Source organism: Fusarium musae, chromosome 5, assembly GCF_019915245.1.
Source record: "Fusarium musae strain F31 chromosome 5, whole genome shotgun sequence".
Classification (NCBI taxonomy): Eukaryota; Fungi; Ascomycota; class Sordariomycetes; order Hypocreales; family Nectriaceae; genus Fusarium; species Fusarium musae.
In genome coordinates, this window is record NC_058391.1 from 3,578,275 (window position 1) to 3,602,780 (window position 24,506).

General features: G+C 47.4%; 11 protein-coding genes and 1 non-coding gene across 12 annotated transcripts; 5 read left to right on the forward strand and 7 right to left on the reverse strand.

Moving 5' to 3' along the window:
• Positions 1–1,157: 1,157 nt before the first annotated feature.
• On the forward strand, positions 1,158–2,384 carry J7337_007555 (uncharacterized protein; the record flags this gene model as incomplete). Its single annotated transcript, XM_044825202.1, has 4 exons — positions 1,158–1,410; positions 1,466–1,834; positions 1,888–2,013; positions 2,065–2,384. 4 exons carry the CDS (start codon positions 1,158–1,160, stop codon positions 2,382–2,384), a joined length of 1,068 nt encoding a protein of 355 aa, XP_044680859.1.
• Positions 2,385–2,623: 239 nt separating this feature from the next.
• On the reverse strand, positions 2,624–3,437 carry J7337_007556 (uncharacterized protein; the record flags this gene model as incomplete). The annotated part of the gene is made up of 4 exons (XM_044825203.1): positions 2,624–2,713; positions 2,765–2,989; positions 3,038–3,235; positions 3,288–3,437. The coding sequence occupies 4 exons, from the start codon at positions 3,435–3,437 to the stop codon at positions 2,624–2,626; spliced, it is 663 nt and encodes a 220-aa protein (XP_044680860.1).
• Positions 3,438–6,469: 3,032 nt separating this feature from the next.
• J7337_007557 lies at positions 6,470–6,541 on the reverse strand. Its single transcript has one exon. It is a non-coding gene; the product is annotated as a tRNA-Asp (tRNA).
• A 115-nt stretch (positions 6,542–6,656) lies between these two features.
• On the reverse strand, positions 6,657–8,606 carry J7337_007558 (uncharacterized protein; the record flags this gene model as incomplete). Its single annotated transcript, XM_044825204.1, has 1 exon — positions 6,657–8,606. The coding sequence occupies one exon, from the start codon at positions 8,604–8,606 to the stop codon at positions 6,657–6,659; it is 1,950 nt and encodes a 649-aa protein (XP_044680861.1).
• A 393-nt stretch (positions 8,607–8,999) lies between these two features.
• J7337_007559 (uncharacterized protein) lies at positions 9,000–11,006 on the reverse strand (the record flags this gene model as incomplete). The annotated part of the gene is made up of 1 exon (XM_044825205.1): positions 9,000–11,006. One exon carries the CDS (start codon positions 11,004–11,006, stop codon positions 9,000–9,002), a length of 2,007 nt encoding a protein of 668 aa, XP_044680862.1.
• An 875-nt stretch (positions 11,007–11,881) lies between these two features.
• Positions 11,882–12,646, forward strand: J7337_007560 (uncharacterized protein; the record flags this gene model as incomplete). Its single annotated transcript, XM_044825206.1, has 3 exons — positions 11,882–12,193; positions 12,241–12,496; positions 12,552–12,646. The coding sequence occupies 3 exons, from the start codon at positions 11,882–11,884 to the stop codon at positions 12,644–12,646; spliced, it is 663 nt and encodes a 220-aa protein (XP_044680863.1).
• Positions 12,647–12,835: 189 nt separating this feature from the next.
• J7337_007561 (uncharacterized protein) lies at positions 12,836–13,744 on the reverse strand (the record flags this gene model as incomplete). The annotated part of the gene is made up of 2 exons (XM_044825207.1): positions 12,836–13,002; positions 13,051–13,744. 2 exons carry the CDS (start codon positions 13,742–13,744, stop codon positions 12,836–12,838), a joined length of 861 nt encoding a protein of 286 aa, XP_044680864.1.
• Positions 13,745–14,620: 876 nt separating this feature from the next.
• J7337_007562 (uncharacterized protein) lies at positions 14,621–15,996 on the forward strand (the record flags this gene model as incomplete). Its single annotated transcript, XM_044825208.1, has 2 exons — positions 14,621–15,666; positions 15,714–15,996. The coding sequence occupies 2 exons, from the start codon at positions 14,621–14,623 to the stop codon at positions 15,994–15,996; spliced, it is 1,329 nt and encodes a 442-aa protein (XP_044680865.1).
• A 63-nt stretch (positions 15,997–16,059) lies between these two features.
• J7337_007563 (uncharacterized protein) lies at positions 16,060–16,904 on the reverse strand (the record flags this gene model as incomplete). Its single annotated transcript, XM_044825209.1, has 3 exons — positions 16,060–16,347; positions 16,394–16,605; positions 16,652–16,904. The coding sequence occupies 3 exons, from the start codon at positions 16,902–16,904 to the stop codon at positions 16,060–16,062; spliced, it is 753 nt and encodes a 250-aa protein (XP_044680866.1).
• A 408-nt stretch (positions 16,905–17,312) lies between these two features.
• On the reverse strand, positions 17,313–18,813 carry J7337_007564 (uncharacterized protein; the record flags this gene model as incomplete). Its single annotated transcript, XM_044825210.1, has 2 exons — positions 17,313–18,386; positions 18,442–18,813. The coding sequence occupies 2 exons, from the start codon at positions 18,811–18,813 to the stop codon at positions 17,313–17,315; spliced, it is 1,446 nt and encodes a 481-aa protein (XP_044680867.1).
• Positions 18,814–19,755: 942 nt separating this feature from the next.
• On the forward strand, positions 19,756–20,886 carry J7337_007565 (uncharacterized protein; the record flags this gene model as incomplete). The annotated part of the gene is made up of 1 exon (XM_044825211.1): positions 19,756–20,886. The coding sequence occupies one exon, from the start codon at positions 19,756–19,758 to the stop codon at positions 20,884–20,886; it is 1,131 nt and encodes a 376-aa protein (XP_044680868.1).
• Positions 20,887–22,576: 1,690 nt separating this feature from the next.
• On the forward strand, positions 22,577–24,423 carry J7337_007566 (uncharacterized protein; the record flags this gene model as incomplete). The annotated part of the gene is made up of 4 exons (XM_044825212.1): positions 22,577–22,604; positions 22,654–22,716; positions 22,767–24,288; positions 24,351–24,423. 4 exons carry the CDS (start codon positions 22,577–22,579, stop codon positions 24,421–24,423), a joined length of 1,686 nt encoding a protein of 561 aa, XP_044680869.1.
• Positions 24,424–24,506: the final 83 nt, after the last annotated feature.

Here is a 24,506-nt window from a genome sequence, read left to right on the forward strand (position 1 = left end):
GCTGGCCTAGATCCAGTATGGTCGCGAGCTATTAATATTTTTTAAAAGATGTATCAGCTGATATCGTGATCTCCTGAAGCTGGGATCACGAGTGGGGAGTTTGATCAAGAGAGCGTAGTTTGAGCACGGCTTGTCAGACTGAGCTGTCAATTGAGTATCAAGCTGCTTGATTGGATGAGCGTGGTCTGGAATTTGAGGCTGATAAAGTTCGATGTCACTTCATAACTGGACTTTCCTTGCATGACGTTTGATCAGCGGTTAGATAAAGAACCTAAGAAGTGCCGAAAGAATGCACACGGTGCAGCCGGGAGCGCTGGATCCACGGCTGATGAACGCTACTACTCGACCACGTTCACATGCCTTCGGAGTCTTGGGAAATACTCCAAGGTTTCAGCAATACAGTCAAAGCTAGGGGGGACGCGATGCCGTTGATATCTCGAGGCCCTCCTGAGGGAGCAAGATAACGTAAGACCTGAGTTTAGGGTGATAAAATAAGCTCCACAAAAGGTATCCTAAACTTATCCTAAATTTATACTAAGTTACCTAAATCTTTTTATCAGTGAGGCTTAAGGTATGAGTTTTATTTCCTCCCCTAGGCCCTCCAGTATCAGCCCGTTGAAACAGTATGTTGTATCGGTTGAGTTTTTAGTGCGAGGATTTTGGCTTTTTTGTGACGACTCAAGATCCCTGTTACAAGGCATGAAGTCACTGTTCGCTCGCCGCGGGAAAGGCGGAGCCCGCGGCGGGCGAATGCCGAAGGAGCAAGAATACAGAGAGAAGAAGCCGGAGTCGCCAAAATTGATCAAATTAATCGCCATGATGATCCAGAAGAGATTGATGAGTAATCCTGTCGTTCATATAGTCATAAACCCGTCCCGGGTGTTTCAATCTAGCCGACCGAGGAAGATTATAAATTGAAACTTAGCGCGCAGCACCAGCACAAATCAGGCATTACGCCCGCCGATAGGGCTCCAGAACGTAAGAAACTCTGAGCGGACTTGCGGGCAATCAAGTCACACTAAGGGCATATTGCATCAACAGCCGTGCGGGGGGCTATGCGGTGAGTTCCTTCAGGAGCGAGGTATATAAATGCGCCAAGTATCCACACGATAGAATCAGTTCTAGTTGCTCTCATCATTTAAACGGCATCTCACAAAATGGCTCCTCTCGATAACCCCGCTATTCCCAAAGGCTCGCTAGTCCTCGTGACTGGAGTCAACGGCCTTCTCGGCTCTCATGTCGCCAAACAATTCCTCGAGTATGGCTACAAGGTCCGCGGTACTGTTCGCGATGTCGAGAAGAATTCGTGGCTCACAGCTGCGTTTGATAAACAATATGGCCAAGGAAACTTTGAGCTTGTTGCGGTAGCGGACTTGACAGATGACAAGGCTTTGACTGAGGCCGCCAAGGGTAAGAACCAGTTCTTTGCATCGGTAAAGTGATATGCAACTAACAAGAACTACAGGAACCGCTGTCATTGCGCATACCGCCTCAATCATGTCTATGGACGCTGATCCTAACAATGTTATTCCTGCCGTCATTGACTTCGCCGTCGCGGCAATCAAGGCCGCTTATGCAGAGCCCAGCGTGAAGCGATTCGTCTTCACCTCATCATCTTCCGCGGCCGTCGTTTCTCAGCGCGATGTCCCCGGTATCAAGGTGACTGAAGAGACCTGGTCTGAAGGTGCCATCAAGAAGGCTTGGGCTGATCCTCCTTACACCCCCGACCGACGTGGTGCTGTGTATGCTGCCAGCAAAGCACAGGCGGAACAGGCTATCTGGAAGTATCACAAGGAACACCATAGCGAGAAACCTGAGTTGGTCGTCAATACCGGTAAGACAACTAACAGAAATTTATATTGCGATCACTGACTGACTGATGCTAAGTTCTTCCCAACTTCAACTGGGGTCCATCGGTCGACGTTGAGAATCAAGGCTATCCTAGTAGCTCTGGCCTCCCAGTGCTGCTATTCAAGGGCCAAGTAACACCATTCCACGGCTTTGTCGTCCCTCGTAAGTCTAGAGCATGTATGAAAAAAAGATCAATTACTAATATCGACATAGAATACTTCATTGATGTCCAGGACACAGGCCGACTTCATGTTGCAGCTGCTGTCTTCGATCATGTCAAGGAACAGCGTATTTTTGGTTTCGCCGGTCGCTTCAGTTGGGACGCTATCCTCGATATTCTCAGAAAGAACTTTCCCAACAGAACATTCCCAGAGAATTTCTCAGGCGGAGAGGACCCCAATGAGATCGAGCCGAGAGATAAGGCTGAGCAGCTTCTGAAGGAGCTCGGTCGGCCTGGTTGGACAAGCTTGGAGGAGTCTATTTTGTCTAACGTGGAAGCGGTTGCAAAGGCCGAGGAGGATCCTAAACTTTAGTAATTTCCAGGATTTAACGAAAGCCACGCCACCAGCCTCACTGCCATTCATAAGTAACAGTGGCGATACATTATGATAAAGAAACCAAATAAAAAGTTATGACCGATCAACACCTGTCCCTTACGGATCATACAAACATTGTCAATTTGGTTTAATATATAACATAAGATACAAAGTGCCTCCGTTAAAATGTCAGGCCATACACGCCTGATCATTCTTGGTTAGTTGTTAACGCTTTCTTAGAATTCCTCTGAAATATCCTCTGTGAGCTCAGTTACATTTGCCTGCGGATAGTCGGCTTTGAGTTCAATACCAATTTTAGCAACCCGCTACGAAAAGTCAGTTCTATCACACGACATCATGAAGCTCATGATGCATACCTTCATGATCAACTGCTCAGCTCCCTCTGACAACTCTAATCGTTTAGCCTTGATTTCAAGCTCCATTTCCCCATAAGACTCATTAGACATGTTGAGAGTGGACAGGCCCCCAACCCAGTCGATGGCAGGAACTATGAGCTTATCCGATAGCTCATTGTATAGTTCTGTTGCCCTGGATGCGATAGAAAGTCTCTCCTTCATGAGGGAAACATCGCGAAGATAGTCCTGAGAGAGTAAGTAAAGCAAGCGACTTCTTCATAGGTTAACGCTTACGTTCTTTAGCTGCGGGTCGTCGTTCATGTCATCAATGTCTTGCGCAGTAAGATCTTTTATCAAGACACGGTCATCGCCATCTTTGACTGTCGCCACGATGTCCTGTATGCCGATCAAAAAATCCATAAATCTTACGATCTCTCTTTGCAGATCACCGAGGTCCTCTACAGTATCCTTCAAAATCTTTATCATTTCTTCCTAACAGGGAAATTAATTACGACTTTAAATAGCTGATTAGAACACAACTTACCAGAGACTCGTTCTCACTCCGGTTCTCGCACAGTGCTGTGTTGAGAACACTAATTTGTTGCTCCAGTTTTCTGGTATTCGATCCTAACCACCACTGTGAGGCCAGTCGCACAATAGGCCCCAAAGAAGGTTCCAAGATTTTGGACGCCATGATTGTCGCAAGAATAACGGGACTGACTTGCCCAGAAACTATAGTTACGGTCAGATATCAAGCACATAGTTCCGATGTGTTTTGAATATTCACCATTGGCTCCCCAGGGTTCTTCAAAAGAACTCTGAAGTGCTTCTCTAGATTCCATTAGGGTTACAAGACCTATTTCGAGACTTCCTAGTTCCCTTTCCAAGATATTGATGTTGCTTTCTGTTTCTTGCTGAAGATTTCGGTTTTGGCCGAGTTCGAGTCAGTTGCCCCCTGAGGGATCTCGTACGCGGGGCAGATACTCACCAGTCTTCTTTTGTAGACAGTCTAATAAGTTGTTTGTTGTTTGCATCCATTTCGAGAAATCATCCTTCACAGTAGAGATTTCGGAGACAGATTGGCCTATTTTGGATAGGCCCGACTTCATATGAGACTGTAAACGCAAGTCTCTCATTCGGCAAGGTTTTATATTGATATGTTTCGTTACTGAATCAAGCTGATAAAATCATCGTGAGTGCCAGTTGCAGAATAAGACTCAGGATAGAATCACTCACAGTGCCATCAGGCTTCCACATGTCGTTGGTAAGGCGACCTACTGCCTTCATGCGTGTTGCAGTTGATCTGAATGTTGACTCGCCCATACGACAAAAACGCCCCATCACAACCAGAAGTGGTTCGTGCCTGTTGATTTGTTAATAATATCATGTAAGGCGAGGAGATCGCAGTAAGTACTCGGATCCATTGGGTGACACCTCAAGACCTTCCATCAAGGCTTTAGATAAAAGAAGCTTACACTTGGCCATGAGTGTAATGCATTGAGGTGCTTGTTGTATCTGCTTCCCCCAGAGTTCAGGTTTGGCCTGATTGTGGATGTCATCATGGGAAGATTGAATTTCAAGTCCACTCATGCTTCAGAATATAGCAGTGAAGGATATGTTGAGATTGTGAAGAATAGGCAATATTGTGAGGGTAACCCAGATGAATATATAGTTCGAGAAGGTCATGGACAGAGACCGGATTAGCTAATATTCAAATCCGGTGCTGTATATGTCACTGTAATGCATACATGAAGGGCCAGTGGCAAAGTCGGGGCCCCAGAATAAGCATGTTTCTTCGTCAGTACGAGAAAGGTATTGGAGGCTCAAAGGTAGATTGACCCACCCAGTGAATGGCTATGCTAGCGCTGTCTATGGTGGCTGCTTACGTCGCCAATCGCTTTTGTTGCACTGCTTATCACAACGCAATGCGACTTGAAGTGGCCTATCAGCAAGTAATAGCCAGTGCCACTAAATGCATGGAAATATAGACAGACCAATAGGTGTGAGAGTTCAGATACAAATGACTCTGCTGGACAACAAATGGGCAGCAGTGCATAGTGCAAGGTAATTTAAGCAGGCCAATAATGATTTACCTGGTTTTCAGCGCATAAATTTTCCATATCTTTGAGGCTCCTTGTTAGTCTTTGATCTTCGATCTTCCCCCCTCACCTCAGATGAGTAGAAGTTCTATGAAGCACCCGTTCAGCGTTCCATCATGGATTCAGCAAGCGCAACAGCATTAATCGAAAATAGAGAGTCAAAGCAGACTACTCAAGGCCCGAGTTCTGAAGAGTGGGAAGAGAAGAGGGACGACATCTATAAGATCTACATCACCCAAGGGCAGCCTTTGAAAGCCCTCATATGTGAGATGAAGACTCGCTTTGGATTTGATGCAACGTCAGTATCATGACCAAGAATTACGAAGGTCTATAACTAAATCAACCCAGGCCGAAAATGTACACCACTCATTTCAAGAAGTGGGGTTCGAACTTCAACAAGAATAAGAGGGAGAACGATGCGAAAATGGCTCATTCAACAGTCAATGCTCCCCGAACGCGACCCAGGCGCCTTGTGGACGACATTCCCTCGCGATCTAGCTTGCCTTTACTTCGGCCGCATCCATCTACGGATGCACATTTATCCGATGGAGTCACCAAGCAACGAGCCATCATGCGCTTTTCAGAGGTCTTTGTATACGGCTTGTTTGATACCTTTAACTTCTCCTCAAACTTGTTCGATATCATTGTCCCTTTGGGAGTCCCTGATCACTCGCCAGTATGGCAGCAAATAAGCGATGAGTGCTTTGGAGTCACTACTTTCTTAGAGGATGGGGAATATGAAGAGAGTCGGCAGACCTTCAACATCTTATGTGAAAGATTGAAGAATGTGGTTGGAAGCAATGATTGTGGAATGATCATAGTATTATGGCCAATTTGTATCAGACTCCACCAGACTGGACAGCTTCATAATAACTTTGCCCTCCTTGAGTACCTCTTGGACCTCCTTCGATTCCTGGCACATCAACACTATCCCAGTGGGCATCCAATTCCAAACTTACTGAAAGTCCTACGCCAGACACCGACCGAAGAACGCTTGGAGATCCTGCGAGTTGGGTACCTAGGAACAATTCGCTCTCTCGAACGCCGCGTTGGGTTCGGCAATGCCGTCGTGCTTTCAATGTGGTCTAAGTATCTCAAAAGATTCGACGGCCAAGAGTTGCATGCAAGTGCACTCACTTCTCGTTATGAGAATGTACTACAAGAGGCCGAGAACTCTTTCACAAAGACAGGGATCAGAACGATTGAGATTCTTCATGGTAGCATCTACGCCGCATACTATAATGCTAATAACCAAATTTTGACCTGGGATCTTGCCTCTGAAATGGTCGAACGAGCAGAGTTAGTTGGGATTGACCAACCGCAGTGGTGCTTAGCTACTCAAGGCTATGCAATGGCTGCAAAGCTTTTATATACCGTGTCGGAGCAGACTGGTCATGGCAATGAAGGAGAAACGATTTTGTGGGATGCCATAACCAGGCTTGCTTCTGGAGACAGAGAGTGCCAAACAAGAGCCATCATGTTGGCAAAAATGTGAGGGCGAACAGAGTTACATCAAATTCGAAGCATATACCTAGGCGGGAAGCAAGAACGTATTTAGGATAAAATTTAAAAAAAAAAAAAAAAAAAGTCACAAAAAGAATGACCTGCGTATCGCAGGTGGCTGGATCTCTCCCGCCGGGAATTGAACCCGGGTCTCAAGCGTGACAAGCTTGCATACTGACCACTATACTACGGAAGATAACAGGCTAGAGCCTGCTGTAGTGGGTTGTGGTGGAGATTGGCATCACGGGGTATATAAAGACAAGCCAGTCTCACGCTAAGCTCCAGTCGATAGTACTCTGAATAAGCTCAACCTACACCAGATGAAACGTCTCAACTGCTATCTCGCCATCCTCACCTTTCCTCTTAATATACATATCCGTAATTCCATAACCTATGCAAGGTCCAACGTATTCATGATCATCTCCACGCTTCCGCAACAGAACAAGATCCTCATACCCATCCACAATACAAATGACATCTCCGACCTCACAGTTCTGTGGCCCCATTCCCAGATATCCGGCGTCAGTCTCAAACAATCGAGTATGATAGTTTCGCTTCATCATAAACACCTGTTGGGCATCGACGTCAAACATCCTAGCCTTTAGTTCATCAGGCCCGCCCAACAATGGCGAAATACACCCCATCATTTCAGGGTTGTTTCCCCCATCTTGAATTATCATTACAGACAGGCCGTCAGCTTCAGGTGTCTGGAAGTATTTTGCAACACCTCGTGGTTGATCGCTCTCTGGAATTTGGAGGTCTAGTCGCGTCGTGAAGTTGAGCAATAGCAACATGCTCGGTGTATCCAGTGCCAGTTTCTGCATCCTCGCAACAACTAAGAAAAGTGCCCAAATTGAAGGAATCTTGGTTGGATATAATGGTATACGACTGATGTAGTCTTGTATCCAATCGGCGAGACTACCTCCCTTCTGCAGATTTTGGATCTCTGGGTTTCCTCCAACCCTCTTCAACGTCTGCAATTTCACGCCAGATAAATGTAATTTGGCATCCGAGATAGTTGGCCGTGGAATGCCAGGGAAGATGCGAACAAGGTTGAACTCTCCATCAAATATGAGGGTCGGGTTATCAGTTGCTCGTGAAGGAAATTGCGGAGCCCATGATGGCAACCCAAGAGGATCCTTGAATACACCAGAGCCAGCATCTCGTAGAAATTGCAATGCTCTCTTGTCGCTGTTCCCGACTACGTCGAGTACTGCCTTGCAGTAGTCCACGTACACATCTCTGACGCTCTTGGTGTAGTCTGGTCTGAGGGGCAATGAACTGAGACCCAGCAGGCCATAGATGTGATCTTTCGGATCCGTAGCTTCAAGCGTGCCACCAAATACCGAAAGTTGAACCGCCGTACGCTGTCTCTCTTCTTGGCTCTCTGTAAGTATTTCCTTATACATCGTCTTGGCGATATCGAATCGGAGAATGTTTCGTAGCTGGATGAAACCGGTACCCTTTGGTGGACAAAACTTCATCCAGATATGGCTTGGGACAAAGTTGGGTTTCGTAGCTTGTTTCTCATTCAGCTTGATGGAAAGGATCTCGAACAGGTGGCACACGTTCATGAGAGAGCTGTACTCGATACAGACTCGTGGAGCAATGTAGAACAATGTTGAGGCTAGGACATTTTCCTGCAAGATCCAGACGCGTCGCCAGTATGGTAGTAACGCAAGGTCATCTAGTGATGACCAGAACTCGTCGCATTCAGGTTCATTTGTAAGACCACAAGATCTTAGCCACTCCAGATCCATCAGCTTATCAACATCCCACTTTGCTGCCCTGAAGGCTTTGCTCAACACCATAATGGTTGTGACAGCTCTCAAGACCTTATTACTTTCATCAGAGCCTAGCCATCCGAGTACAAGATCAGCTGATGAGTAGATGTCGCGCATGAGCTTGACTTGCTCAGTTCGTTCTGCAGCGTCGGCTTGGTTGATACAAACAGCGTCGACCCAGATTCTGAACTTGGATTGATCTCTTTCGGGAAATTCATACCTCCAATAGCCTCGAACTTCCTTCAAGGCGCGGGCGAGACTTTTTGAAACGGGAACTTCAACGCCGTTGATGTTGATGTTGACCCTGTCAGCTGCGCTGCCCCATACATATGACAGCGCTGCAAAATGAAGCTGTTTGCTGAAAGTGACGGTGTGTAATTTACAAGAGACGACATCTTTGTCCTCAACTATCTCCAGTAGCCTTATCTCGGGTTTTGAGGTGTCGAGCGGGGTTTGATACAGGTCTCGAGTGGACATATTGGCGAAGATGGATCAAGAAGCACTAGGAAGCAAGACCAGTATTAAAGAACTATACGATGAGTTGGTGCTCGCTAAATTGTTTTACGCGATACGAAAGGAAGAGAGGAGCCTTGCGGGAAATCTTCGAATACAATGGGCTGTAGTGAGGCCGTGAATACGCCTGACAGAATGCCTTCTGGCGCTTAGCACTATTAGGTGTACCCTACGACCAATGAAACGACCTTGAAAATTTGGGAGCTGCGTGATGGTCAATCGGAAGGCATTTTCTGAGACATTCTTCAGAAATTATTTATTGAGAAAAGATCGCACATGGGTGCGCCAAAAATGAGTAGAGTCAATTTCGCCTTACAGGGTATCCTTTTTCCACTTTTCCAAACAGTAAACCGTAATCTAAGAGCTATGAAAGTCGGGCAAAGCACTAAACAACGAATAATCATAACAAACAGGATCCAGAAACAAAGGATCAAACCTTGGTAATCCCGAATCAGCGTTCCCTCGCGCCGGCGACACTAATGTTAGATCTCCTCCCTGATCAGATGTTGTAGGCATTGAAGAAGATGAGTTGGGTATTGTCTGCGACAAAGGCAGTGCATTCATCCTATCCATGGCGTCGGCAATGAGTTCTGAAGCGCAGCAGCGAAGACGGTCGTATTCTGCTTCTGCCATGCGCCACATGCGCCGGGCGCTCTTGAGGCATCCGAGAACGAGGGTGACGCGATTGTAGTGGTGCTCAAAGCATTCGTCGGGATGGCCTTGAGAGGTTGCGATTTGGATGAAGCCGCATAGTGCCAGCGCTGGAATGACGAAAGGCGTATGTTTTGGGACATTAGGGCAGAGCGATATACAATCTGATATCCTTCTCGAAGCGTCGGTTGCTTTGATACCTTGGATAAGACTCGTTGACGATGAAAGAGGATGGTTCTGGCCAAAAGGTAGGAAGGGGTCCTTGATGTCTGCTAGTAGTGGGTACAAGTTGCTGCGCGGGAGATGTAATAGCATGCTGGCCAAGGCGATGATCATATGTGCCTGGAACATCATCTCATCGATGTTTCCATACGAGTCGACGATCTCCAGCTTTCCAGAGGGCAGGTGGTTTGACCAGCTCAAAAGAGCATTTTCGATGGACTGTGTATGGTCGTGACTTGTGTTCTTCAACTGATTTAGAAGCAAGACACGTCCTAGAATCGTCGCAGCTTCAATGCGATAACTGAACGATGAGAAGGCAACGTCGCCGGTCGAGAGTACCCGCCTCTTGAACTCAAGAACGTGGTGTGACGGAGGAATATCCAATCGGCCATTATAAAATGCTTCTTCGCACGGCAAAAGAACCTTGGGCGGCGTACTACTGCATCGGAGGATCATTGTCTTGGGAGGTATAGCCATGGAGATGTCGGTAACGTAAATCTCCCACCAAGTTCTCCTGAGACTTTCGGCCTCAATCGGATTATCGAGTTGTCTCGATGACGCAAAGTCTTCGAGATGCATGCCCAAGTCCATGGCCATTTGTGTACATTGTCCAAACGTTCTGTTCGCGGTGTCGAGATCGCGGCTAAAGAACAATAGGATAGAGTAGATCAAAAGCGACTGAACCATGTAAGTAGAGGTTTCGATGGCGGACATCATATCAGTCGCGACTTCAGCGCGTAGTTGCGCGTCTGGGCCAGATGAAGCATAATGAGAACCAGCAAACTCAACCATGCGCCGCAAATACGGGGGATAATTCCGCGACGTGAACACCGAACTTGGAACGAGGAATGGATGGGCATTGTGAAAGTTCTCGTAGTATAGTCGAAGGAGACGGTCTCCATCTGAACAAGGCTGCACAGGAGTGTTGAGACTTCCCAAGCTATTGCTGCCAAAGGTTTGTGCAATAATGTTAGGGTCAAGATGGGTTAGATATGACATGACATTGTCATTTTGGGGTTGAGGTTGTTGAGCAGGGGTTTGGTCGTCGCTAATCCGTCGTTGGGTTTGTACACTTTCGTCCTGGGGTGATTGACGGGTATGCCGGGTGACACTTCCAACCAAGTCATTGCTGGTAGCTGTATTCTGGCTTATTCCAGATGGCGGTAATTCCTGGGAAGACGATGTTGGTGTAATAGGTAAGCTGATAGGATTCACAGTTACGCAATCCACATATGAAGATTGCTGATCGCCTTGGGAAGCCTGCATCACGGGCTGTCTATTCCTCTGCTGAAGTTCCTCAGCTGGCGATCGATGCTTCTTGCGACGTCCACCCCGTCGCGATGGTTCATAGTAGCATACTTGCTCCGCCTCTTTGCAACGCGAACACGAGGGTTTCCCCGCATCGCACTTGAGGTGCTGCTTTCTGCAGACGACGCAGGCGAGACTTGCTATGCCGGTTGATTTGACTGATCCGTTCGTTGAGACTGTCATGATAATCTGTGGTGAGTCGGTAAGGATGGGATATCAGAAGGAGGTGGATTCGGGTGAGTCGGCGATTGAAAGATATGCAGGGTTTGATCAGGACAGATTGCGCAACCACGGCGTGAGCCTCAGGTAGGATCGATAGATTACCCCAAGCATATGATCTTGTCTTCAGCGGTCAGAATAAGATTAGATAGTGAAATAATTGAATGAGTGAATGTGCATATGTATCATGCTATCTCAATGGCAGAAGCAAACACGAAGTTGAGGAATGTTGAGTGGAGACAGGATGATCTGACTCGTATTTGTGAGTGGTCAATGCTCTGATAAGCTGACACCTGGCCACCTTTTGGCCAGTCGATAACAACCGATAAGCCGAAGATATCCACATGATCTACAATCTCAAAGCCGAGAATCCCATTGTTGATTGTTCACTTTCCCATTCATCATTCTGCATTGTTCTCATACACAAGTCAAAATGAACGGATGTTTGAACTCTTGACTATTACATCTGTAACGAACATAGTACATTCCTTTTGTTGCTTCTCAAGGTGGCTTGGCTCAACTTGCGGTTAGAATGTTTCTATTTTGGTGCAGGGTCTTCAATCGCCGAACAAGACCCAGGCGGACATTGCCGTTATCTGAACTCTTGGCTGCCGACCAATCAAGGCAGCGCTTGAAACCCCGAAGGTACTTGCAAACAATGGACACGGATTGACGGCTCGGCGATTGAAGATGCGGCTCTATTATAGATAGCACCTTGATAACATTGTTCAGACTGAACTGTAATTAAGCAATTCACAACAATCAGGTACACTTCTGCACCTCAAGGCCCAACATTATTATCCGGTCCACTCAATACGAAACATTGGAATTCCATCACAATGGCTGCAGTATCTACACGATTCGCTCCTCTGCCACTTACACCGTGTCAATCATCTCACCAAGCTTTTACTTCTTACACAGACTTCGAAGAGCCCGAAAATTACTCGCTCGACGACTTTGTCCGGGACGTAAAAGCCCATCTCGGTGAGGAGGGTGGCATTGGCTGCGAGGATATAGATGAGGACTACCTCATTTCCTTGGCCAAGAAATACACATCAAACCCTAACGACTGGGCACGCTATTATCACAACTGCCCAGAAAAGAACTACACACGCAATGCAATTGTCAACATCAACCACAAGGCCAATATTGTAAGTATTCTAGATCAACATCTGTCTGCAATGCTAACCCCACAAAGCTCTTATTAGTCTGGAACCCCGGAAAAGGATCACCAATTCATGACCACGCCAATGCCCACTGTATCCTCAAAGTGCTGGCAGGCGAGTTGACAGAAACCATCTACAACATGCCCGAGAAGGGTTGTGAGGAGCGTCCTCTATCAATCAAGAGCGCCAATACCCACCAAGCCGATCAAGTCACATATATCTCAGACGACATTGGTCTTCACCGGGTACATAACCCTCATCCTACCCAAGTGGCTGTTTCTTTGCACAGTAAGTTCCAATTCTTCGATAACTTAGCATTGGACTACTGACTAACATTTGTTAGTATACACGCCGCCAAATGCAGCTGATATCGGATATAATGTCTTCGACGAGTCCACGGGTCGTGCAAGCTTTATGGCAAAAGCCGAAGCTCGCTAAGAAAATATCTGCAAAGTTGGAGATAGTCCTTTATACGTTGATACCCTACCATAAAAGATTTAGAGAATAGATATTGATTCAATTTCACGATCGTATAATTTTATGTGAAGAATAACACTGATCGTTCTTGTCGTAACAAAATTTGAGATCGGCCACCGGCAACGCAGGGACATGTGACATGCCTGTCCCTCACATGGGTACACCGTTGAGAATGATCTTGAAGAGAAGAGAGTTCTTTATCTCATCAGCGCGAGCCTTTAGCTCATCGACATCCCAGTTCGCCCAGACAAATTTGCCCTTCAGAAACTCCGCCTCGGGTGACGCAAGCCAAACATAGAACTGAGCCGCAAGCGCAGCTATATAATCAATCAGCTAGTGATACAAAAATATTCAAGGTGACTTACGATCATCTTGCCCAACAATGTCAAACCTCTCATTCAGCTCAGTACGAATGACGCCGGGCTGAATCTGAACAACGTGCCACTCAGGATTGTCGTCCTGCAAGTACTCGAACATCTTGAAGACGGCGGCTTTGACTGCAGTATACGCCCAACCTTGAGCGATCGGCCTCAGATGCACCAATCCGGTTGATGTATTGAAGATGTAGGCATTTCTGGTCAGGAATGGCCCGAAGGACTGGAGGGTGTTAAAGGCGCCGATGACGTTGAGTTCAATGCCCTGACGAAACTCAACTTCATCGAAACCGACGACTGCTCCTACATCGGGAGAAACACCGGCGTTGCTGATGAGGATGTCAATCTTGGTGCCATTCGCTTTCTTGACTAGGTTTGCAACCGCAGCATCTAATTTGCTGCGCTGACTGATGTCAACGGCCTCAAAAATGACATTTGTTTTGCCCCCACTGGCCTCTGCGATCTCGGCTGCAGCTCTCTCAAGTCTATCGAGACGTCTCCCGAGGATAGCAATGGTTGATGCTCCGGCTTGTGCAAAGGCGATCGCAATTGACCTGCCAATACCTGTCCCGCCGCCAGTGATGGTGACAAATTTACCGGCTGCACTGAGCTCCGGGCGAGTTGGGTCAATGGAGGGGTATGGCTTGTTATGGTAGATTTTAGTGAAAGAGATCAAGTTATCCATGGTTGCTCTTGAAGAAGGTTGCTTGCAATGAATCTATTGAAGTAGTTGTGACGATGCTCAATGGAATGGTAATTCGGGGATTTTATAGGAATGCCAGTTCCGGCTGGAGCTTTTTCTTTGCCATGGATCGCTTACTAGAGCGGTTGAATCATTCCGCCTACTCCATGGAAATCATTACACATCAGCTCTATTATGACTGAGGCAGAAGAGGATTGGAAGTGAAACCTCCATGGAAGCCGAAAATGGCATAGTCGCGGAAAGAATGGAGTCGTGGGAAAGCTAATCCTTAGAAATATGCGGTTTGTCAGCCAGCTCCGCTTCCGCGGAAGCGGCTGAACCACTATAACCTCCCTCCATGGAAGCATTGTCACCACTTTATACCTTTCGCAGCTGATTCTCGCTATCAAAAGCTCAATATGCAACCGATCAACCGACCAAGAAAAGTAATATTCTTCTGCATATACAGACAACTTGCTAATTGGCGATCAGGCGTGCGACCTCTGTTATACACGAAAGATCAAGTGTGATGGACTGCAGCCCAAATGCTCAAATTGTGTCAATTACAAGACGAATTGTACACACACTGCTCGTAGCAGGAAGTGGAAACCTAAAGTTCTGCAAAATGATGAACCTCAGAAAGAGGATGAAATCCGGAGCCTCCAAGCCCAGATGCAAGAGCTACAGCAGCAACTGGTAGTATATTGCAGAACCTTGCGGCGCACACAGACTGATGCCAAAGTGTAGGCCCAATACAAACAAGCAATAGAGAGCGTATCCGTCGCGTCCGCAGCGCCGCCCCAGGCAGACTTCCAAGATGACCTCGCTCAAGTCAGAAAGATACGCCACTCTCTCAAACTGCCGCCCCTACAGCAGACGATGCACATGATTGGCGTCTATCTAAATACTGTTAACTCGTTATTGCCCCTCTTTCACCCCGACACTCTTCTACGACTTGTTGGCGAGACGTACGCTCTAGAACCAAAACAGCGCGACCCCGTCGTCTGGGCTGCGATCAATGTCGTGCTAGCCTTGGCACTGCAGCAGATGCCTGAGAGCAATTATGCTGGGACTCCGTATGGCACTACAGAAAGCTATCTGAGCCACGCACAATCGGTTCTGTGGGCCATAACACTCAGTCAGACTCAGCTCATCAACATTCAGACGCTAATTGGAATGGCTATGCTGCTGCAAACTGGGCACGACTCTACGCCGGCCTTGGTCTTGATCTCAACAGCGATGCGTCTCGTACACAAGATCGGTCTACATAACCGCGCATATTCTGCACATCTTGATCCCGTTGAAAGACATCAGCATGCTCGCGTCTTCTGGCTAGCATACATCGTTGATAAGGATCTTAGTCTCCGAGCCCAACAGCCGTCTATCCAAAACGACGAGGACATTGACCTTGACTTCCCGATGTCATTCGATACTCTTGGTAGCGGTGACTCTGACGCTGGTGTAGTCACGAGTATCGATGGTAGCACAACTATGGACTATTTCCTCGCCCGAGTCCAGCTTGCCAGCATTCAGGGTGACATCTACGACCACCTCTATTCAACTCGCGCCTGGAAACGGACACCCGAAGAACGAAGGTTGAAAAGAGAGAATATCGTGCTCGCACTGAACAACTGGAAAGCCTTGGTGCCATCAGACTTTGGCGCTGCTGCCGTCGTTGCAACTACGAGTAACAACCCCACAATCGGTGCCTTCTTCTGCATTCTTCATACAAATAGTCTCCTATCCTTGATGTTAATAACGAGGGCACATGCTTGGGATGAGCAATGGGTCGGTGTTTTGCGTGATCATGGCAGAGGAGTGGGCACATCACAACTACCAAGCGATTGGAACTCATTGGTAGGACAAGCACGAGATTTCATGATCTTATTCGAGTACGTTGTGCCAAGATATTGCTGGCTAAAATGGTAAGTCATCCCTTCGCAACGAGACTTACCTAACACTAATATGTAAGGGTCTCGACTTGTACCTACATCTCTTCAATGGTACTTCTGACTGCCAATAACCTACATGATGTCCAGCACGCGGACTTTGAGCGGGACAGCAACCTTATCGAGAGAGCTCTCGCATGGTTTGGAGAAGTTGCGAAGGAGTTGCCCTCGCGGAAGACAGAAGTATTAGAGAACATATGCGTTGAAGCAGTTGAGGCGATGAAGACTAGGCGTGCTCATGAGATAGACGTGAAATTCGGACGTGATTGGCTCATTGGGTTCCTTAACAGTTTGGAGCCTTCTTGATGACTTGGAAAGCGATAGCTAGACTTAAGTATTGATATTCTTCAATCGAAATCCCAAATCAAATTACCAAGGAACTTGCTGAAAGCTTCCATTCTCATACTCCCAAAATGTCCCAGGTTCAATGTCCCCTTTGGCCGACTCAAGCAACATCACCACTGCCTCAGCCCCTTCTAAGGGGTCCTTTTTACCCCTGTAGCCGTTAAAAGCCGTCTTGCAGTGTCCTGGACTCACAGCCCAGAACTTTATCCTGGGTTCACTCTCGCTGTGGTTCTCGGCTGCTTGCAGGTGCAACATAAGCATATTCAGACCGGCTTTAGAGACGCAGTAGTCAATGTTGGCAACAGGAGGGAGCTAGCAAAGATGAGCGTCTGTACATGATGCCTTTTGGGTAACGCACCTCTTTGTTGTCTGTTCTGGCCATACTGCCGCGAGCACTCGAAATCATGATGACCCTCGGCTCAGAGCTCTTTCTCAGCAGTTTATTAAAGGCATGAGTAACAACAGCGTTGCTGGTGATAAGGTTGTTATAGCAAGAATTGGATGCAGCTCGAATATCCGCCAGGTTATCTGATAATCTTCGCTCAACCTTGCCAGCGTTGTTTATCAGAACTGTCGTTGTCAGCTTTGTGCTTGACTGAATGCTCAGAACACATACCGTCTAGTTTGCCATATTCTCGCTCCACAGATGCCACAGCTGCTTCGATAGAAGCGTCGTCCTCAATATCCAACTCAGTATAGCCAAGTTTACTCTTGATTCCACTATCTATTAGTGATTCAATCGCTGCTTGTGCTGAAACCTTTTGGCGACACCCGAGTACGATGGTAGATGAAGGGAGGCGAGTAGCGATGGCTTGCACAATGGCATAACCAATCCCGCGGTTTGCACCAGTGACTAGGATAATTGTCATCTTTTCTGACATATAGACTCACACACAAGAAGATCTGTTCAGTATCCGGGTGCATCCAATGTTCATCGCCTTATAAGGTAAAAGGTCGGGTTTACGGATTTCGGATTTAAGGAAGTGGTTCTGCAACGCCGTCACGACCACAGTCCGAAATGAGCCTACGGCTGTCTGTCACACTGTGCTGCTCCGCATGTTCAAGTAATTATTATTCTCTTACCTACTCTTGAGAAGAAGAAAACTCAAGGCTTCAATTTCTAAGTAGTAAAAAGATTTAGGTAATCTAGCCTAATCTTAGGGGATCCTTTACTAAGTTTATTTTAATACCCTTTCTAAAGTCTTATATTTTTTTACTTCATGTGTCCGCCATATCGATGCGGCTCATAGGTCAGACGAAAAATACCTATCAACTTATTAAAATAAAGGTTGATCCGCTTGAAGTTCCTGAAGTAAGAAGGTCCACGATGACCCTGGAACTCCATCTTCAAAAACCTCTTCATCGAAGTTGAAGCCTTCAATGAATTTCAAAGGGTCCTCACTGTGTTCTAGCTCAGTCGACGTAGCAGGCTCTAAGCTATATCCAGCCCTTGCAGTTGGCGCGTCCAGATTCTTCCGCAGTGTTTCGGCCTTTGTCCTCAACGCCTCCAGAACAGCTGGTTTAGCTCCAGTACAGCCAATGAAGTCAAAAGCCATCTCCTGTTCAAATATACTATCTAAAGCACGCCAAGCGCGTTCGACGTGCAGACCTTGAGGTTTAGTGCACAAATACCACAGAACATACAATGTCACATGGTATTGCGGATGAACCTTCTTTGCCCATGAGAACTGCGCTAGAAAAGGATCACCGCCAGCTGTCCTCGCTTCCAGGATGTCCAACGCGGCGATAAGTGTCTCTTCTTTTAGTATGGAGTCATTGACCTCCCTCTTCTGTGATAAGAGCCACTGTTGGTTTGTGACAAAGTCGAGCTTTCGTAAAAGATAGTTTGCGCAGTGAGCCGTAAGTCGTTGGTGCGGCGTTATCGGGTTGCACTTCTGGAGTCTTGTCTTGACTCTAGTATGCACATCTTGAAGTATTTTGTCCCTCCCTTCTTTGCTGAGCGTTGAATTCGAGGGTTTACCAGCTTTCAGACTTTCCATGGCCTTAGCTAAGTCGACATTGATTAACGAGAAAGTCATGACGGTCCATTCGGTCTGCTCAACTGGAAACTCATCCATTTCAGGGAAGATGTCCGCATCATTGATATTCAAGGGTAGTTTGACATCTGATGTCAATAGCAGTTCATTGGGGTCCTCCAAACCAAAGTCTTCACCGGACCGGCTGTCTCTGGTAATGATATGCCACCAAAGTCTTCGACGGAGTTCCGACTCAAAAGGTAGCAACCCAAGCTTAGTCCCATCTTTATGGAGTCCTAGGGATTGAGCTACTCGGATGACTAGACCATTAAGAATCCAAACAGATTTCCCTCGATTATGAACACGTATTGCGGACTTAATTCCAGATAATTAGGAATAGCACACGAGGATGGTGGTGGAGTAGACTCACTAGGTAGATAGCTAAAGCTCGTAGACCAGTCAATGTTGGCTGATTGAAGAAGTCTCCGTGGGCAAAGGCCTGTTCGATACCCATTTTCGAATGCTGAAGCTCAGTAGCCTTATCCAGGAAGGACGATGTCGAAACTTCGAGTGACACAGCCGCTGCAAAGTAGATACTATAGCAAAATGCAAGGTCATCAAACTTTGCACTGGCAGGGTCAGCTATAGTTGAGTAAACTCTGACTTCATCGGTAGGGATGTGTGTCAACTTCAGTCCGAGGATAATCTCAACGTTATTTAGGTAGATGTTCCAAAACTCGATGGCAGTGGCTTTGCTAGGGTGAAATGCAGAAGGGTGCTGGGTATAGCAGGGAGAAGACATAATCCCAATTGTATCGAAGGGAGAGGTCAGAAGATGTCTTTGCTCGTGGTGTGATGTCGTAAGAGCGGTTGCAATGCTTTCGTCCTGATACATATTAGTACAGCCATCATTAGTATGGCAAAACGTACTTCACCAAGAACTCGGGTCGCCAGTATCTCATTGAGATATTGGCCGGCAGAGTCCTTATGTATTAGTAAGTCTTTGGGTGAGTCTTTCTCCTTCGTAGTCGTGATTGGCTCGAAGCTGCTGCAATGCAGATTCACATGCGTTGTTGCTTCGGCGAGGCTGCGTTCTAAACTTGCAATGCGGCCAGCCATCTCAGCCAGTATTGTTTTCTTCGTTCGCCTCACGCGCTTCCCAGCCGGTGGGTAAATGCATGTTCTGCCCGAGGAAGCGCATGATGAACATGGCGTGCTCTTGTCGCATCGCGTCTTCTTACTCTTGCAGGTGTTGCAAGAGCGAATTTGAGACTGTCCGGGTCCGGCGTTAATTGAGGAGGCTTTGGAGGCCATTGATACTTAGAATCATTGTTTGGGGACCTTAGCAGAGGACTGAAGCAGCCTCCGAATGACAGAGCGCCCAGAACTTATGCGCTATATGGCGCCGGGCTTAAAATTCTGTTAAGTCCGTGTTCCCCGGGGACAATCGCATATGGAGTGACGGGCGGTGGACTGATTTTAAACCCGGGCCCGGCTTCTCCATATCTAATTGGTAGATTGCCGCTAATTCTTTCTGATCTGGCCGTCGTTTCCAGCGCCTGAGATGGCCTGAGTAGCAACTTAGCTGGTATTGACCATGTGGACGACCATATTCAAGGAACAGAGAAAGAATGCATATAAGTATATGCCCCGCACGAACAAGTAAAACAAGCCGCTCTCTTAAACACAGAACTCAAAGCACCCCTTATCTCAAACAGCTTGACAACAATCAACTCTGGTCATCATGGCAACTCCACGGGCAGCACTTCCCCAGACCCATCGAGCACTTAGACTTCATTCCACTCGAGATCCCTACGACATCTCAGTAGTCACCCAGGATACTCCTCAGGCATGTCCCGGAAGTGCTGTGATCCGCGTCCTGTCAGCTGGCGTCTTAACGTACGCAGACCGAGTTTACAGTGGTCAAAAACCTTACCCCTATCCTGAGCCTTTCGTCATTGGTTCTAGTGCTATCGGTCGCGTTGCCGCCGTCGGCCCAGATGCAACTTCTCTTAACCTTGGACAATTGGTCTTTTTTGACAGCTTTATCCAGGGGCGAGACAACCCCAGCGCCCTTATCCTCCATGGTCTGTCAGGAGGGTTTGGCTCTGCGAGTAATATGCTCATGGAAGGTGAGTGGCGAGACGGTACCTACGCGGAGTACGCCAAAGTTCCTCTGGAGAATTGCTTCCCATTAGACGAGAACCGGCTCATAGGCAACCCTGCTGAAGGGGGTCTCGGACACTCAATGAAAGATTTGGCCTACCTGTGGACCATCTCAGTTCCATTTGGAGGACTTCAAGATATAGCTGTCAGAGCTGGCGAAAAGGTCATCATTAGCCCTGCTGCTGGAACTTTCGGAAGCGCTGCTGTTCTCGCTGCTCTGACCATGGGGGCTCAGGTTATCGCCGTCGGTCGCAACCAGGAAACGCTGAACAAGGTGAAGGCTTTGAACCCTGAGCGAATCAGAACAGTTCTAAATACTGGAAACGTCGAGGATGACGTCAAAGAGCTGACCAAGGATGGTCCGGCGGATGCTTTCTTCGACATCTCACCCGGCAAAGCTATCAATAGCACTCACTTCAAGAGCTGCATCATGTCACTTCGTCGCGGTGGACGGGTGAGCTTGATGGGCGCACATCACGAACTGGAACTACCGGCTATGTTCATCGTGATCAATGATATTACGGTCAAGGGGAAGTGGATGTATACGAAGGATGATATGCGCAATATAATCAAGCTGGTGGAGGCAGGGTATCTGAAGCTTGATGCAGTACAGACTGTTGGTAACTTTCCCATGGAGAAGTTCGCGGAGGCATTTGATAAGGCAGCCAAAATTAGTAACCCTCTGTCGCAGGTGCTCATTTCACCTTGAGCTCTGTTTAGGCTTTTCGTATCAGGCTTGTAAGCAAGTTGGAAACGATCATATCCCTTCAAGATCTATCAATGAAACCGTTTCGAATACTATATAGAACTTATTCTGGCTGGGTGCACTGCAAAGTATATTATTTAGTCAATGAGCTAGTGGTCGACGTAAGTGATGCATTATCATTTACCTCAGACTAGTTGATCTCAATGAACATGTAGGGTAGATTGTTTGACTGAACGTCTTATCTTATCTGATAAGATAATACGAAGTGGATCAGTTCTATTCTGTGACTGGTCGAACCGTTATGGTACCGGCCGAGATGAGTCTGACGATGCCATGTCTGACTGCAAGAATGATTGGTACTGAGGGAAGACGATTTATGGATTTCTCAGGTAATGATGCGATGCTACATCCGAGTATCCGAGACCTTTCCCTATCCTGCTTACAAAAAGAAGACTGATGACACAAAGCGTCCTTGGCCGCTCAGACCGCCGAGACATCTTCCACCAGAAAATGACGACGAATTCATGCCAAGCACCATAGACCATATCTTATTTGACGATTGTCCAGTCAGGCAGTGCAAGTTGCCATCGAAGGATTCTTTTTGTACATGAAAACCCAGCCGCGGATCATAGGCCCTTCACTTCACTTCATCGGCGTCATAGAGTTTTGTGGATTCCTTCGGTGCATTCTTCGATGCAGAGACCCTCCCGCATCCGGGTGCTGCCGTTTCTAAGCCTACACTCTAACGCTTCTTCGAGCTTGCAGAATTTAGCGCATCAGCAGCTTGCATATGATGCTACTGCCGGAGGATGAATGTTACGGGGGTACTTGGCTGCCTCTCTGCCGGTTTCACCGCTGTTTCTTTTAATTCTTTATCCATACTTTTATGCTGCATTGCCGTGGAATAGACACGTTTATTTGACCTGGTAGCTTGGTCTGCCCCTCATCCTTTTTTTCGATATGATCATTTGAATCACCAATGAAACAAGAAATAATCCGATATTAAGCTTAAATGCGTTTTAGACTTAATTCCAAGGGGAAAAGTGGCTTCTGAGATGCCCACGCGGCCTTAATTTGTGATGCTGACAATTTCAGTGCCAAGATGGCATACGTCAGCTCAGGCGTCATTGAAACTCCGTGAGTGGATAAGGTTCTCGCCTTTCGGATTTAGGAGGCGTCGCCCTTGTCAGCATCTCCGATGTCATCCTCCCCATGGCGGGGTTCGGAGCCCGGGCTTCCCGCACACAAACATTTAAGCTTAATATGAGGATGTAACTGAGACCATCCGGGTATCGTCAATAACAATAAACTCAAACATCATGAATGCCAAAGAGTTACAGAACAGTGATCAGTTAGTAGCTACAGTTTCAGTATAACAGAGCAATACAAGGCTGAGACAGTACCACCCAAATCAATACCACATAAACTCATATCCATGGAGTTACCCGTGAAAAAAAGAACCCTCGCACAACCCGCACTCCGAAATCTGTGTAACAAAGAAAAAGAAAAATCACACTACCTACTTTAATTACGAGGCCAGAGTGGCTCAGCTGCCTTGGAAGAAGCCGAACCCGCCCAGACGCACCTAGGTCTTGGCTTTGCTAACTGGCCAAGAGAACGCGTACAGTCCCCGTGTCATAGATGGGGGCCATCCAGCTCTGAAACTGCTAAATCCGACGTCAGATCTTCATATATGGTTCTCCAAAATTCCACTCTCACTGGTCTGTTTCAAAGGGTCTGTGACGGTGAACTTCTGTGGACAGTTAATAGCTATGAGTATCTTGACCATTTTCTTGATCCTTTCTCAGGTCTGCTCCTTTTATTCTGTTCAAGGTATGTTATAGATCGCATCGTAATGACGGAATACTGACATGTGCATTTAGCATTGTCTCTCGCTAGAGATACTATTGATCGATCATCAACAATTGAGAGACTGGACTTTTCTCAAAGTGCACATACTCTCGACTCAGCATCGTCATTCCAGGTCGAATTTGAGGTTCCTTATGAGCGCCAACGGATCACACTGAACCTACAGCCTTCGAGAAATGTTGTATCGCGCCTCACTACCGTTCAGCACATTAATTCCACAGACAACCATGATTTCGTCACTGATATTCAGAGTCAACATCCATTACTCTACAAGGGCGTAGCCTTTGTAAATGACATCGACAAGCAGGCGCAAAGAAGAGTAGGATGGGCAAGAGTAATGGTGCGATATCGCCAAGGCCGACATGTCATTGAGGGCACTTTCACAAATGACGGTACTTACCACCATATCTCGCTGGATTCGAATTACGTCCAGGCACGACAAATTCAGGACGGGCAACTCAGAAAGAGATCTGAACGAATGGTAGTATGGAAGCGAACTAGGGATGAAGGCGACGGAACCTTGTCGCAAAGATCATCTTCAGATGAGCCGACATGTCAGGCTCACAGATACAATGATCGACGGCGCCAGACCTCTGGTGAACAGGATACACACCATCCTCTACTGGCCCGTCAAGACGTCAACGATTGGTTTGACCCGAGAGATGTTATTGGGTCTACAGATGGGTGCCCCAACTCCCGGAGAGTTGCTTTGATCGGCATCGCCGCCGACTGCTCATACACTGCAGAATTCGACAATATGCAGGATGCTCGCGATAACATCATTTCGCAAGTGAATATCGCATCGCAAGTCTACGAAGACACTTTCAACATCGCTCTAGCCATTCAAAATTTAACTATAAGCGATTCATCTTGTCCTTCTGACGCACCACGATCAATGCCATGGAACCTTCCCTGCACAGCAAACGTCGACATAAACGACCGCTTGAACTTGTTCACGCAATGGAGGGGCAGACTACGTGATGATAACGCTGTATGGTCTCTCTTCAGCGCCTGTCGAAGCGGCTCAACTGTTGGAATCGCCTGGATCGGAAGTCTGTGCAATCGATCACGAGGATCATCATGGGGGCGCGGTGGGACAGCCTCTGCGAACGTTGTTGTGCGCACTGCTTCGGAATGGCAGGTCTTTGCGCATGAGCTGGCGCATAACCTTGGAGCTTCTCACGACTGTACATCAGGTGATTGCGGGACGTCAGGATACTCGCCTTCTGATGATTGCTGTCCCCGAAGTGAGACTACCTGCGATGCCCGAAACCAATACATCATGAACCCGCAAAGCTCTCCCGGCTTGGAGGAGTTCTCACCATGTACCATCGGAACCATCTGCACAGGCATTGGCGAGGAGCACGTTGACACGAGTTGTCTTGTTAGTGAGGACGAGGTCCCCGATATTAACGACAGTCAATGTGGCAACGGTATCGTCGAGCCTGGCGAGTCATGCGACTGTGGTGGTGAAGACCGATGCCCTGCAGATTCCTGCTGCAACCCTTCAACCTGTCAACTCCGCAGTGGCGCAGAGTGCGATCCACTCACCGATGGATGCTGCACTGACGAATGTCGAGTCGCTTCGAGTGGCTTAGTCTGCCGCGAAAGCACAGCCTCTTGCGATCCCGAAGAGACATGCGACGGAAGTTCAAGTCAATGCCCCGTTGACGTGCAAAACTGTGATGATGATGAAGACTCAGGTAGCAGAGGAGGAGGGGGATCGGGAGGAGGCTGGTTCGATAGGAACAGAA